At 39.9% G+C, this 14,379-nt stretch overlaps 2 protein-coding genes and 1 non-coding gene across 3 annotated transcripts; 2 read left to right on the forward strand and 1 right to left on the reverse strand.

Moving 5' to 3' along the window:
- The first annotated feature begins 1,137 nt into the window (after window positions 1-1,137).
- Window positions 1,138-3,746, forward strand: fbx15 (F-box domain protein). The gene is made up of 2 exons (XM_024845360.1): window positions 1,138-1,716; window positions 1,824-3,746. Exons 1-2 carry the CDS (start codon window positions 1,558-1,560, stop codon window positions 3,645-3,647), a joined length of 1,983 nt encoding a protein of 660 aa, XP_024708717.1. The 5' UTR covers window positions 1,138-1,557; the 3' UTR covers window positions 3,648-3,746.
- A 3,194-nt stretch (window positions 3,747-6,940) lies between these two features.
- Window positions 6,941-7,076, reverse strand: P170DRAFT_t55. Its single transcript has one exon. It is a non-coding gene; the product is annotated as a tRNA-Tyr (tRNA).
- Window positions 7,077-8,405: 1,329 nt separating this feature from the next.
- Window positions 8,406-9,347, forward strand: P170DRAFT_350132 (purine and uridine phosphorylase; the record flags this gene model as incomplete). The annotated part of the gene is made up of 1 exon (XM_024843778.1): window positions 8,406-9,347. One exon carries the CDS (start codon window positions 8,406-8,408, stop codon window positions 9,345-9,347), a length of 942 nt encoding a protein of 313 aa, XP_024708718.1.
- Between the last annotated feature and the right edge of the window lie 5,032 nt (window positions 9,348-14,379).

Consider the following 14,379-nt stretch of genomic DNA (forward strand, 5'->3'; position numbering starts at 1 on the left):
TCTGGGGCAGTGCAGGGCGGGGCTGACTACCCATCACCACGCTTATCTTCTGGAGGGAACTGGAGCAATTGCTTGGTCATTCATCATTGGCTTTTTTGGGTTAGGTTAACTGACTAGAATTGATCGGATCGGAGTTGTAGAGGCTGGGATAGCAGACCGGTTGACGTGGGCCAACATAGTGGGCAAATGATCAGCGGCTCGGAGATAAAATGGCCACAGCATTCCACAACAGAACCCAAGGATTTCAAAATATACGAGAGAGAGGCTATAGATCCAGGTTGCCAATGTGAGCGACAGGATCGTCCGAGCTATAGCATCGATCGCATCACACCCTCAGCCTCGTCGGAAGTCGGTGCCTGAGGCGCTGATAGGCTGAACGCCGAATGCGCCGCCAAAGGGAAAGGCCAAGGCCATTCAACAGACGAATGCGAGATATGACAGCAACCAGAGCCGCATCTGAGCTCTGAATCCACTGGCAGGCTTTTAGTTCAAGATCTCGTGCCATCGGATCGTCGTCATCATGCGCGTCGCAATTTAAGCTTACGAAGGGGGCCTGTCCCTGCGTGGTTTTGACTGCTGAGAGCCTAGAGGCCGCGAAAGTCTCAGACAAAGAGGCTCGTTAGTCCTTTTCGAGGTAGACTATGCGACTGGTGCCGGCAAATTGCTCGTAATGAAACACGTTCGGTTGGGAGCCCCCAAATTAGTGGCCAATTTGGCCTTGGCTGACCCCTTAGAGCCTCATCCGAGGTGCTTTCGCGTGTCGGTGAAGCCTAGAGTTTGCCAGTTCAGCCTCTGCCTTTTGGCCCTTTTTTTTTTTTTTTTTTTTTTTTTTTGTTTCTCTCTTTTGGCAGGTCTCAGTTAGAATGTGAATCAAGGTCATCAATAGTCGCCTCTTTCGTATAGGTACAATTATTTTTAGGACTGAAAGATCACGGTGGCACAACTCGTAGAACCAGACCAAACAGCGGTGGGTAGTCAGCCTCGTTAAAAAATTCGCAGGGGTTTGTTAGTAATTTTCAGGACTTGAGGCTCTTTGTCTTCCTCCCGTTTGTTCCGCGCCGTCCGCGGACACCCTCGAAAGGGGCCAAACAAACGATCATCCTCATCATCAGACGTGCGGGCCCCTCGTGGCTTAGCCCAGGTTTCCGTAAAATCCAGGATTAAACAAGCGCTTGGTTGCACCAATCGCGTTGCTTTCACCGAAGTTCCAATCCTACACTTAGCAATTTTATTCCTTGTCCGATTCTTTGGCTTTTCTAAAGTGTCTTTGAAGAGCCGCATCTTCTGAAAGGGCTAAATATGCTCCCTTTCCGGTTGCATTCACGACTAGCCTCATGGATTCATTCGATTTCTGGTCCGGGTGTCTTCCCTTTGGGCACTAAATGTCTTTGTGGATCCGGAAGTCTCCATCTTTTATCACTCTTTCTATATTAATCTTTGGGAGGCAAAATCCTAAAGCCACGCTGACGGTTTATCTCTGATCTTATATCCTCCTACTTCCAGACTCAGGGCTTCTTTTTCAGATGTTTTTTCAAATTACACAACACTACCTCGGTCATGACGGTCGTGACCAAGAATCTGGATTCCATCCCGTACGATGTTTTCTACCAGGTAGCTTCATCATTGGACTGTCATGATTTCGTCCATCTGAGTCGCGTAAATCGGTCTCTCCATGCTTTGATGCGATGTGAATCAATTGCACGGAAGACAATTGAGGTGAGTTTCCATTGCCATCTGCTTCACGTCGCGATTTTCTTTTTCCTTTTCTTTTATACTCTTCTCGATTTCATCCCTGGTTCTCAACCCATACTGATTGAATTTAGCACAACCTCCTCCAAACCAAAGAAGGCCAAGAAGCAAAACGAACCAAAAATTATCGCCGAGCAGTTGGGCGTTTGTTTGACACCAAGGAAGCGTTTGCAACAGCCCAACCGTATTCAGCTTCGGTTTTGGGCTACGGCAGCGCATTCCTCTACAGCGGTGGCTCCCTCTGCTACATCTACAACGACGAGATTCGCGCCTTGGATGTACACGGCGCCAGCCAGATCGAACAGGTGTTGAACCTTTACAGCGTCCTTTCACGCGCCATCCCAGGATGCAATCCGGCAGAAGACACGACGCAAATATCCTTGATGCAATACGGATACGGGGTGCTTGCTTTCCTCGTAGAGATTGTGGAGCGACGCGAATCCTGGCTGCTGGCGGTGGACATGCGGCGCAAGGGCAATTGCGGCAAAAATGGGCGACTGCGGCTCCGGACGCAGCTCCAGTCAACAAGGCGGCTCTTCGTTCGTCATGACAACGCCTATCTCTACTACGGCACGCACTCGGCGTTGGGCTACCATGGCTATCCCCAGTGGGCGGTCAGCTGCGTCGATCTGACAACGGGGCAGCACATCACCGAGAAACCGATCGAGTTGGACAATTTCGCCGGCTGCGAGATCGGGCAAACGGTTTGTTTTGGAGTCCACGACAAACATTTATATGCTGTGTCGACGCAGGTGGATTTCGAGGAGGAAGAGGTCGACTGGACGTCGTTCTACGTCTGGGCGTGTTTGTCGCCCGGCAAGAACACGGGCCCCGTGACTCTTAACCGAACTTGGCGGCGACAGCATCGCGAAGGGCCGATCAACGACACCTGGTCCGATCTCTCGCTGCGACATGACGAGTCGACGAGTAAACTCATGGTCTTGGAGTGTCGGCGCGAGTGGCGTGACGGTGGCAGCGAAAACTGTCGCACGTATTACGTGCAGCCCCTGCCGTCGCCCGCCGAGATTCAGAGTAAGCGACAGGGGGCCAGCGCAGGACAGTTTTCAGCCCCCGCTCCTTTGCCCGACGAACCGTTGACCAAAACCCTGGATTCTTCCAACAAGCCCAATTACGAGCGGCCGCGAAAACGCCTACGCCGACATTTCCATCAGGAATACCAATTGGGTGCCACCGGCAGCGCCAGTGGTGCTAGCCCAACCCAACGCCAGGACTTCATCCTGGCCAAAACCAAGTTTCGCACATACAACATCTCAGCCTCGAGCTTTGTCGATCTTGTCAATGACCCGCTCCCTCCGTCGGGGGGTTGCTTCGTGCCACACGACCGACTGCGTTTGCGCGTGGCTTCGCGCAAACGCAAATGCCCCATCGACGAGGACGGAGACGAAGGCGACAAGGGACTTTTGTACAAGCCTGAATTGGCCTCACCGGATGGCACTCCGATAGAGAACAGCGAAGAGCGCTATACAACCCGCGGGATATCTCTCTGGCCTCCGGATAATGCTCCGCCGGAGCTTAACCAACTTCTATGTCCATCCAAACGAGCGGGGAAGGTACAGGCGGTTGCAGATGAGCGGTCAATACTCTACTCTGTCGACCAAGACGGCCTTACCCCCGGGAATCAGGCGATTATTCTGATCAACTTCGATCCGGCCTTGCGGCTGCCTGGTCTGCAGCACCTAGAGATGCCCGACCAGCTCAAAGCCCAGAAGACTCAAAAGGGTGTCGACATTGAGCGACCCCAACTAGCCGATATCGGACGGGAACGCCTAATGCCTCATACAACATTTGCCCGGCAAAGGGCAAACCAGGCTGTGTCATCTGTCCGGGAGGAGCCGGCTATGTATCTAAGCATCCAACGTGGATATTGGCTTCGATGACATGGATCTCCCAGCGTTGCGTTTTATTTTCGGAAGCTCTGTTTTCGGAGGAACATGAGATAAATGACAAATAGCCGATATAAAAATTCCAAAATTTCGGAACATGACTACGCGTTTCTCACCGAGTAGCTTAATAGACATGACATGACATGAGTCGTACCATGTGGTACACGCTGAGTACGACCGAAGCCCTGACTGATCGGAGTATCAGACATCAGACATCAGACAGAGAAACTTCAAGGACTTGACCAATGACTCAGGTTCTAGATAGTAAGCACGATAGTCAGTTGGTTTTCGGGATTATTCTGCTCCTCTTAGTCACACATTTCTCCTTGCTTGGGCAGTTCACACGACCACAATTCGAAACTAGACTCGTCCTGCACGAGTCTAGTAAGCACTACTCTCTTTTCTTCCCAGCCTTGCAAATTCATCCCTTATCGAATGATCAATGAAACAACGAACGAACAAAGTACCAGCCATCTTGCAGTACCATCAATCAAATATTATCAAACAACCCGCTGGCAGTAGTCTCCCATCCGCCAAAAGCCACACATCACATCCATACAAGCCATTCCTGCATGCCTGCATTAACCCGCCTCACCTCATATCTCACAACCGTACTTTTCCCAACCACCTCACTAATCTACAGCCTAACCAAGCCCAACCCGATCACCTCATCCTTACCTAGGCACTCCCCGGGAATCCCCACTATTCGTACGAATGTCCAATTCTCCGTATGCATAGCCAACTCACCCCGCCTCCTCGTCTCGCGTATGCGATGCCAACATCCTTCACGCGGTATGTGTAATTTGCCCCTGTGCTTGAAATCGACAGATCATCGAATCTCCCCGCTTGTGTACTCCATGGAGGACGTACATTGTACGCAATCCTCTCCCCACCCCCCGCTCGTGTACGGACTCTGTGTCCGTGTATCCACTATTATACGAGCTGACACTGGCCCGGTACTCACTGGCTAGCATAATCGCTCATTAGTAGGTAGTTATTGACGGACTAGGAAATCACTCCTTACCCGTCTTACTCACAGGCCAAGCCTCTGGTGCTCGGGCTCACGGCTCTTACTGACTGCTACTGGCTCGCTCGCTTGCCTGTTGTACTAGAGGTACTTGCAGTATTCCATCCCTGTACATATTACAGTACGTACATCCATGTCCAACAAATCAAGTTGGTCTGGGATAGTCATGCAAAGCTCTGTACTTCTTGCTGAGTTGTCCACGCGAGAAAAGGGTCATAGCTTCTGCATTTCCTGTTATCTTGATATTTCTTGGCTTGGAGACGTGGGGAGGGGAAGAAAACAGGGGTGCGGTGATTGATCGACGGATAACGGGAGGGGGGCATGGCGTGGACTGGACTTTTCTTATCCCCAAAGAGGGTGGGGATTCTGCAGAATATTCTATTTCACTATATACATGGATAAGGAACGAGGAGAAGGCTGTGGCTTGCTGTGGCCGCCACCAGCCAGCCTTGTTGAGCGATCTATACGGAGTACGAGAATGCTTTCATAGAGTCTAGGTATGTACTCACGGTTGTAAAAATCGCCAATAGCGAGGACGAGGCAGGACGTCCAAACCTAATCGCAACGATTCTCGAATCCGATTCTAGATAGAAAATGGAAGTTCTCGCGAAAAGCGGTCCCTCCACTATAATTAGACAAAATGCCATGGATGAGATGTCCCCTGCCTCGACTGGAACCAAGTAAGAGGGTGATTTGCCCTGCTAATATATCGCCCTGGCACGTACATCCCACTAGGGATTTCCCGGTTAGCACCCCCCGGGCGAGGCTGCAGAGAAAGCCGTCTCATCGACCAGTAAGACGTAGGAATCGCCCGATCAGCAATCTCGATTGATTGCACCATGTGCCCCGAGCATGTTGGGCCTTGTTGAGTTCACTCCGTATGTGGGAAATTCTCAGCATTGGGATTTACATACCTGCTTTACGGCGTACTCTGTATTTGCGGCCTGGTAAATTTCATGTTTGTTAAAATACCTACCTACCTGCCTGATGAATTCACTACCCCACCTTTCAAACCCTCGAAGCGAAGGTCCTGCGCTCGTGTAGGACAGGCCATCGTGATACAAACACAAGGGCCAGTGTGGACTATCTATCGAGATCGTACGGATTCCTGTCCAACAGAGATTTAGATTTGTATCGTTATCCTTTCATGATGCCCTCATTCGTAGCCTTGGCTGTGTTTTGTGAGGCTGCGGGCTTGCAAAAGTACGATACCTCGTGTGATTGGGTTTCTGGGATCATGGCGTGGGTTTGCCCGGTATGCTTGCTGCCACATGTTTCAGCGTTGTTTGTGGGGTGTAGTGGACTTTTTGCTATGTGGCTGGGTAGGGATATTTCTCCGTACAGTAATTAGGTTCCGGGATTGGGGTTGTGTGACTATTGAAGATTTAGATTTCTTTGGTGGGTTGGATAGGTTGGGGCTTGTAGGTTGGTTGGTAGATGAACCTAGGTGCTTTTGAGCGTTGTCTCAAATGAAGATTTCTTATTATCTGTTGTTATAATTTGTCTATTTTATGGTTGTATTTCAATAGTTTCTTAGAATAGACCTACAGGCAATAGCATGTACGAAGCAAAATAGTCTTGTCTACGAAGCATTTGATCCCATAAACCCCAAATGAATTGATGTATGTGATCATTTGAATTTCATGTTTGTTTGTCCTTGATGATGTTTATGTACAGAATATTATATTTTCCTTCTCCCCTTTGTCCTTTCTCCTTTAGCCAAGCTGTTTCATGTAAAGAGTCTGCTACGAATGCGGCTATCACCGACAAATCGCAAGGCTGTCAAGTGTTACAACCACAACGCCGATGAAACCAGCCACTAGCCCTGTCAGATATCACAACCGATCGTGTCAAGGTAATGAAGACTAGACATTAGGGTCGTTTCAGATTTGACACTGGCGTTGGAACTTTGAAGTGCTGTTCAGGAAGGACTGTAGTTGGCGGCGATTTGTTCGTGAAAATGATGGTCAACTGCATGGCGGTCAATGCCAATGTTGACGAAGACGAGGCTTTTCAGATTCTTGACTGGCGTTTTTTCGGCCTGGAATGTACTGACTGTTGCACGTCATCTAAGTAAACATCAGCAGGTGTGGTTGTCAAGTCACGACTATCATCTACTTGGAAAAAGAAAAAGTAAAGAAAATAAGGTATAACAATGCTCCTCATAGATATATTGTCATAGCTATAAATCAAAAATTAAAAACAGTGAAGGAAATACCCCAGATAAGCACTCTATAAAGTGAGCCGAAAAAAAAGATATTGACAAGAGCGAGATTCGAACTCGCGAAGCTTTCGCCAGCAGGGCTTACTATTCTAATGTTAATGGCTGATAACTTTTGTGATCTCGGCTCTGTCGGACTTACAATCTGCCGCCTTAACCACTCGGCCATCTTGCCGTTTCGGGATAGTTGATCCACTTTTAATGGCTCACGATAGACTGGATGCTGTACATGGGATATAGTTCTCATTGAAACATGTTTATGCAGTGTGAATTGGATAGTAGAGAGAGATTATTGGGGCTTGAAGGATATCTAAGATATGTGTATCTATATTAAGCAAAGTATCAATTTTCTATGTGCCAGTTTCTGGAGAAAGGAATGGTTGAGAGAAAGAGTAGTGAGGTTGAGAATGTGATGGAACATTTGGCTCTAGATTTCAGCAAAAATATATGAATCCTCTACTATGTCATATCTCGTATTATAAGGAAAGGAAAGCAGTTCAAAATATAACCGAATCTCCAAGTAAATAGAGTGTACTTTCTAGACAAGCTCTGAACATACCGCTAACTAGCTAGAGCTACATACCTTGTGTTATTATCTTCCAACCATTTAACAGTCTAAGTTTACAGTTAACCACAGGAATTTTCATTGATAAAAAATAGCCGATGACGTAGCAGAACTTTATTTACGTTTCTAGCAAGAGAGTGAAGTGTCATATCTGAACAACTCATTCAATGGCAAGGCTGGGCGGGGAAGCGGGGCTTGCTTGACGAGAGAGCTCCATAGTATTTTTGAAATGTAGCAGAACCAGGAGATCTACGCGTAGGCAAGGCAGGATCATATCTAAAGTACTATATCTATATAGTATACGTTAAGCGCATCAACCAAGGAGCATGTTTGATGGAGCTGACAAAAGGATTAGATGCTTGGAGCTCAATGATCAGTCAATAATTTCTCCCTCACACTTTCACAGTAGATATTTTTGATCCAGCAATCTTCAAGAGATGACTTTCCAAACAAGAAGGAACATGCGGCTGTAAGCCATCTCCAAACTATTGTCGGCAATTGGAGCCTTTGGCGCTCATTTCACGCTTTGGCCCTCAACCACAACCTTAAAGGAAGGGCTTTCGCGCATTGAAGTACTGTGTGGTAGGATATTAGTAGAGATTGGTTGCGAATGAACAGTTCTTGTGCTTTGACCTTGGTATAGCCGCGTCTGAAATATTGCAAGTGCTATTTCGTGGCTTGGGATATGTTTCGGTTTGCCTATCTCGCCTGGTTGATTTGAAAATAAATAGGATGCTTGAGACGTTGCTGGTATGGAGAGCTTTCCTTTCTCAGGTATATTTTCTCTGTTGATTAACACTACCATCTTTATCATTGGGACTTCAAGTCTGTGACTTGGTCTTGCATCATCTTATCAAGTCTTTATTCCTATATTAAGCTAGGGCTCACTACCCGAAGCTACCTTCCTTCAATACTGGGATCAACCCTTTTTGAACAAATATGGAAGCCGGAGAAACCTTCGATCAGTACAAGATTGGGTGGATTTGCGCTCTGCAAGAGGAGTATGAAGCCGCATGCCGCATGCTCGACGAAGAGTTCGACGGTCCAGAGCTGGCGGAAGACAATGACATCAATACATATGCGTTCGGGTGTATAGGACAACACAAAGTCGCTATTGTCTGTCTTCCCGCTCGTCGATATGGAACTTGTTCGGCAGCCCGCGTTGGTCGAGACTTGTTTCGAACATTCCCTAACCTGCGCTATACATTGATGGTTGGCATTGGAGGCGGCGCGCCGACTATGGAAAATGATGTTCGACTTGGCGATGTCGTTGTCAGCTCGCCACGAGATGGATTTGAGAGCGTGATTCACCATGACGCCGGCATAATGTTGCATGGCGGTCGGTTTCAAAGAACGGGGAAGTTGAATGCGCCACCCCAGCAGCTCTTTCGTGTTGCTTTGGAGATGAAAAGACTATACGACAATCCGTTGAACCCGGACAGCATCTTGGAGCACATCGGACGTATGGATGACATGCCAGAATTCGGCCGACCAGAACTCGATCGGCTATACAGAGCTGACTACCTGCATGTCTCTAGCAAAAAGACATGCAAGTTATGTGACCCTAAGCAAGCGGTTGAGCGCCCTGCACGTCATACGAGTCGCATTACAACGGTCCACCACGGGGCTATTGCATCCGGGGACTCTGTGATGAAGTGCCCTGCAATTCGTGATGAGTTTGCAAATGATCCGGGTCTTAACATTCTGTGTTTCGAGATGGAAGCGGCAGGGTTGATGAACGATCTTAAATGCCTTGCCATCCGCGGAATTTGTGACTATTGTGATTCGCACAAGAATGACGATTGGCATAATTATGCCGCGTTGACAGCTGCAGCATATGCAAGAGAGCTGTTGCTTCTCTTGAAGCCTGAAAGCGTTTAAAAGCTGTCTTTTTAGAGGATGGTTTCATCAGGATGCAATTCTCGTTTTATATTTGTTCACTTCTTTTGCCTTTTCGTTCCTGTTTCTATCTTTATTATTTTGTTGTCCTAAATATTGACTTTGGCTGCAAGTTCCATATATCTTCGAGACACAAAGCTATCATGAATGATACTTGGTGTTGAACATTGAAATCTGTAAAATGATAGTATAGGTGAGTAAATAAAGATAGAAAAAAAATGGGAAGAATCAATCAATCAATCAATCAATCAATCAATCAATTAATCAAAATTCTATTAACCTGATAAAGCCTATCTATTGAAGCAACAGGCTATGCGGGTGCTTCTCTAATAAAGCAGAATTTTGCTTCCGAATGCCATATATATATATATATATATAAATCCTATAGTCGCAGTAGATAATCAAAAAGTAAAATATAACTAAATCACAGCTACCACACGCCTGCTATATATTTACTATATTATCTAAAGGCGCCTCTGCTCTTTTTATATTCCCTTATTTACTTATTTTATCTTTAGATACATCCCTGGGAATAGTACGAGACCTCCGTATCTTCCCCTAAAATTCTATATAATTATTATTTTTATCATCTAGTTCAAGACCTTTTAAAAGGCTACTAAGGTCTAGGGCCTTTTTTTTCTCTTTATTCCTAAATTAGGCGAATCAGAATTATTAGAGGAGGCTAGTTTATTATATATAATTAATAATATAACAGGTTACCTGCGGGTAGTTTATAACTATGTTATAATCTTATATATACTTATATAGCCCCTTAACTATATTAAGACTTCCTATAAATTTTTTATAATAAATAATATATAGCAGGTACTCTAGAAGGATATATTTAAGGATTTAGGATCCTAGATTATACTAATATTTATTTAAGTTAATCTGTTTAATTTTATAAAGGAAGTGCCTTAATCTTATTTTTATAATATATATTTATATAATAATTAATATATACAGCTTACTAAAGTATTTATATTATTTTAAATTCTTTTTATTAAGGGTAAGTAATAGCTGCTGCATAGGTTTATTTACTGTTTATCTTCCTTATTACTTTATTTATTGCTCGCAGAGGCTCTGCCAGATATTTTACTTTACTATAATTATAAAGTATATAATTAGTCTTTATATTTATTTTACAGAACTTAATTTAATTATAATATTTTTAATAATAATATTTATTCTCTTGTTCTCCTTAATCTTAATATAAATAAAGATCTATTATAACTCTATATCTGTCTCTAGTAGGCCCTGGTGTAAAGCCCGAATTCTCTTATAAATAACTTATAGGGCATACTGCTTTAAGAGATGTCTAAGATTTTTTATAATTAAGATTATTATTTAGTTATTCGCGAAAATTATAATTAAACTAATTATTATATATTTCTCTAAGGCTATTCAGGCCTTTTTTAGCTTACTTATATATATTATAAAGTTTAACTTAGTTTTTAAGTATTTTTTAATAATCTTACTAACCTAGATTAAAACTATTATAATTTTAATTTATCTGTAATAACCGCTTCTGTCTGAGTATTATATCTATTTTGTATAATTTTAGCAGATTTTCTTATAAACCTAAATAGTTTTTTTTACTTTATTAATAATACACTATAGAGGTATCTTCTATAAGGCAAGTATATAAGCTACTTTACTTTCTTACTATTGCCCCGGGTCTTTTAAATAAAAAAAACTAATTATTTTCTACTTAAGTATCTCTAAAGGGGTATAGCCGGATAGCTTAATTACTATCTTATCTTTTTAATATAAAAGTCTTTTAGGGAGGATCACCTGTGGCCTAGTCTGGATTTATATTATTATTTTTTAAATAATTTACTATATCTAGATATATACTAGGGAGAGATAAAGTTCTACCCCTAGGGCTATATCTGTAATATTCTAAAAGATACTGCTAATTAATATTATAATATATATTTAAACTTACTCGAATTTGTTAACCAGCTAATTTAATTTCTTTATCTTAATCTTATTATTATAGGGGCTATACTAGGCAGTCGCCTTATATAGTATTTAGGGGATTATTATTACTAAATATATTTTTTTTATAGCTAATAAAAAAGTTCTTTAAGTAGAGCCTAAGATAGTCTAAAGAACTACTAGACTATTACTTATTTTTATTACTATCTTAAAGTAATAGGTGCTAAAAAAGAAGGTCTTATTTAGCCAGATTCTAAGATATTTTGCTTACTTAACTAGCTAAATAATATAGTTAAATATATAATCCTTTATAAATAACTAGTTATAGCCCAGAGATTTTTTTAAATATTCTAATTCTCAGGATCTTTCTTTTTTATAAAAGCTATATATTTTACTAGTGTCAAATGGGGTCACCTGACATCACCTGATTCATCAGAATCACCTGATTTAGCCCCACAACCGAAATTATTCAAAATTCATTACAACTTTACTTTCACTTTATTGAACTCTCACTTCCACCACCAAATTATATGGGAAAAGTGAGGTAAAACTGAGCTCAATATGAGCGGAAAATAAAAAAAAAAAATTTCTGAAGAATTTTCTATTTTAGACTAGCTTATCTTCCTAATTAAGAAACCACTAGTTACTAGAATCCTATAAAAATTAAAAAACATAATTTGATAAATTTCTTATTTAAGAAATTAAAAGTTTATTTTAACTACTATGATTAATGGCTTTATTCAGATAATTAATATAAAAGATCCAGAATATCTTACTTATTTATTTTATAAGCTATAAAGTAAATATTACTACCCTGGTTATTCTGATATTATTTAAATAATTTTATTATAATTTATATATTAAATCTTAATTATTCTGATTATTCTGATTATAAAATCTTAATTATTTAATTATTTAAATAATTAAATATTAATTTAATAATAATCTATAAGGTTAATCTTAAAGGCCTAGATTAATAATATAACTTATAAGTAAAGGCCTAAAAAGATCTAATAATTTTATGTTTGTAATATTTACTTAAGGCCAGATTAAATTAGCCCTAATTTAATTATTTATAAATATGCAGTTAATAACCTGTATTAATTTATTCTTTTTATTAAGTTAATTTACCCACTTAATTTATTTAATTAAATTTTATTCATTTATTCAATCAATTTCACCTATCTACATATATAGCAAATAGTAAAACCTCTAGTCTATCTATTTCAGATCTAGGTGGTCCAGGTGAACTGTTTACTTTATATGACTGATTAATTTCCCTTATTCTATTTAGCCATTTGAAATTTCTATTCAACCCACGTGACTTACCTACCCCATCTAACAGTTATAAGCCCGGGTTAGCATTTCATCTGATAGTTATAAGCCCGGGTTAACATTTCATCTGATAGTTATGAGCCCGGTCTAGCCCTTTGTTCCTATTATTTATACATACACGTGAATTAATTATTTACCTGTTTGATTAAATTCACATATATTTAATCGAATTCATATCTATACCTGAATTAATTATTTGTTTATTTGATTAAATTCAACCTATACGTGAATTAATTATTTGATTACTTATTATTATAGTGAACTATTTACTATTTACATTAATTTAATTTATTCAACCCGTGTACTCACTTTAAGTGTTTTATTTCACCTGTCTGAAATATTTGATTAATTTGAATTATTTTATTGATTTATTAATTAAATTCACACACACGCGAATTAATTAATTACTTGTCTATTCACTATTGCAGTGAATTATTTACCTATCTGATTTAATTAACTCCTAGTTACCTAGTTCACTTTTACTTTATCTTTAATTTATTAAACTCTTACTTCCACCACTAATTTATATAGGGAAAGTAAGGTGAAAGTCAGGTAAAAATAAGGTGAAATAAAAATTAAACAATTTGAATTATTTTATTGATTATTTAAGCTTGCTAATATAGATATAAAGCTTAATTTTTAATTAAACTAGTTATATAACTAGATATACTGGTTCAACATAATTAAAATATTTACTAAAAACAAACATATTTAGGAATTTATTAATCCCAGTCATATAACTATACCTAATCAACCTGTATGGCCTAGTCACCCGGAACCATGTAATCTTAATAAGAATACTAGATTAATTATTAATCTAATCTAAAATAATTGAGTGCTTTATCAAGATCTTTTACATAATTATAAATTAGCGCTTTAAGAATATTATTATATAAATAAGAGTTTAACCCTAATTCTACTTCTAATTAAGAACTTAATATTATCAGCTAATAAAGTTTTAGTATCTAATAAAGAAACCCCATATCACGTGTTGCGGATTCTTCAAACGAAACTAGCTCCCACTAATAAATCAAGAAAACATAATATTATTAAGTAATATTATATGCTTAAAAATCTGCAGAATAAATATTTAATTAATTTATATATTTTATTATAGGAAAATATCTATACTAAAGTAAAATTACTTAAAATAAATAAAGTAAATGATCCACACCAAGTTTAATATAACTTTATTAAAGCTATTTATGGGTCTTATTTAATATTTATAAATTATTAGAGCAAAAAATTAAATAATAAAATTAAATTATATGATAAAATACTATCATTTTTTAATATAACTAAACAATTCAGAGATCACGTGAAAATATTTCTAATATTTAAATATTTAAATCAACCGAGCCAAATCGCTCAGGCAACCTTTAAAGAAGATACCTTAGAAAATACTCTAAGCCCTAGGTTTAACCCTAGAACTTCTAAAAGGGAACAAAACTGCCCCTGTTAATCAGACCCTAATAGAGGTAAATATAAATTTAATTAATATTTTTATATTAATAATTTATTAAAAAAACCAGAAAATTAGTTATATAATCCTAAGACTATTTAATAATTTAATAAAGCCTCTAGGAACTCCAAATTTCATATAGTACTTAAAGCCACAAAAAATCACTTAAAATCAATAAATCAAGTAATAAATTAAAATAATAAATTTTTAACTAATTCAATTACAATAGCTTCAAATTTAATAGGACTAATTAAAAAACACACTAGTCCTAATTAG

This window comes from Aspergillus steynii (genome assembly GCF_002849105.1).
Source record: "Aspergillus steynii IBT 23096 chromosome Unknown P170scaffold_2, whole genome shotgun sequence".
In the NCBI taxonomy this organism is placed as follows: Eukaryota; Fungi; Ascomycota; class Eurotiomycetes; order Eurotiales; family Aspergillaceae; genus Aspergillus; species Aspergillus steynii.

Excerpts from the sequence above, each read along its gene's own strand:
- fbx15 (XM_024845360.1), top strand. The coding sequence starts at position 1,558 with ATGACGGTCGTGACCAAGAATCTGGATTCCATCCCGTACGATGTTTTC. Across the intron at positions 1,717-1,823 it reads TTGCACGGAAGACAATTGAG|CACAACCTCCTCCAAACCAA; the intron begins GTGAGTTTCCAT and ends GATTGAATTTAG.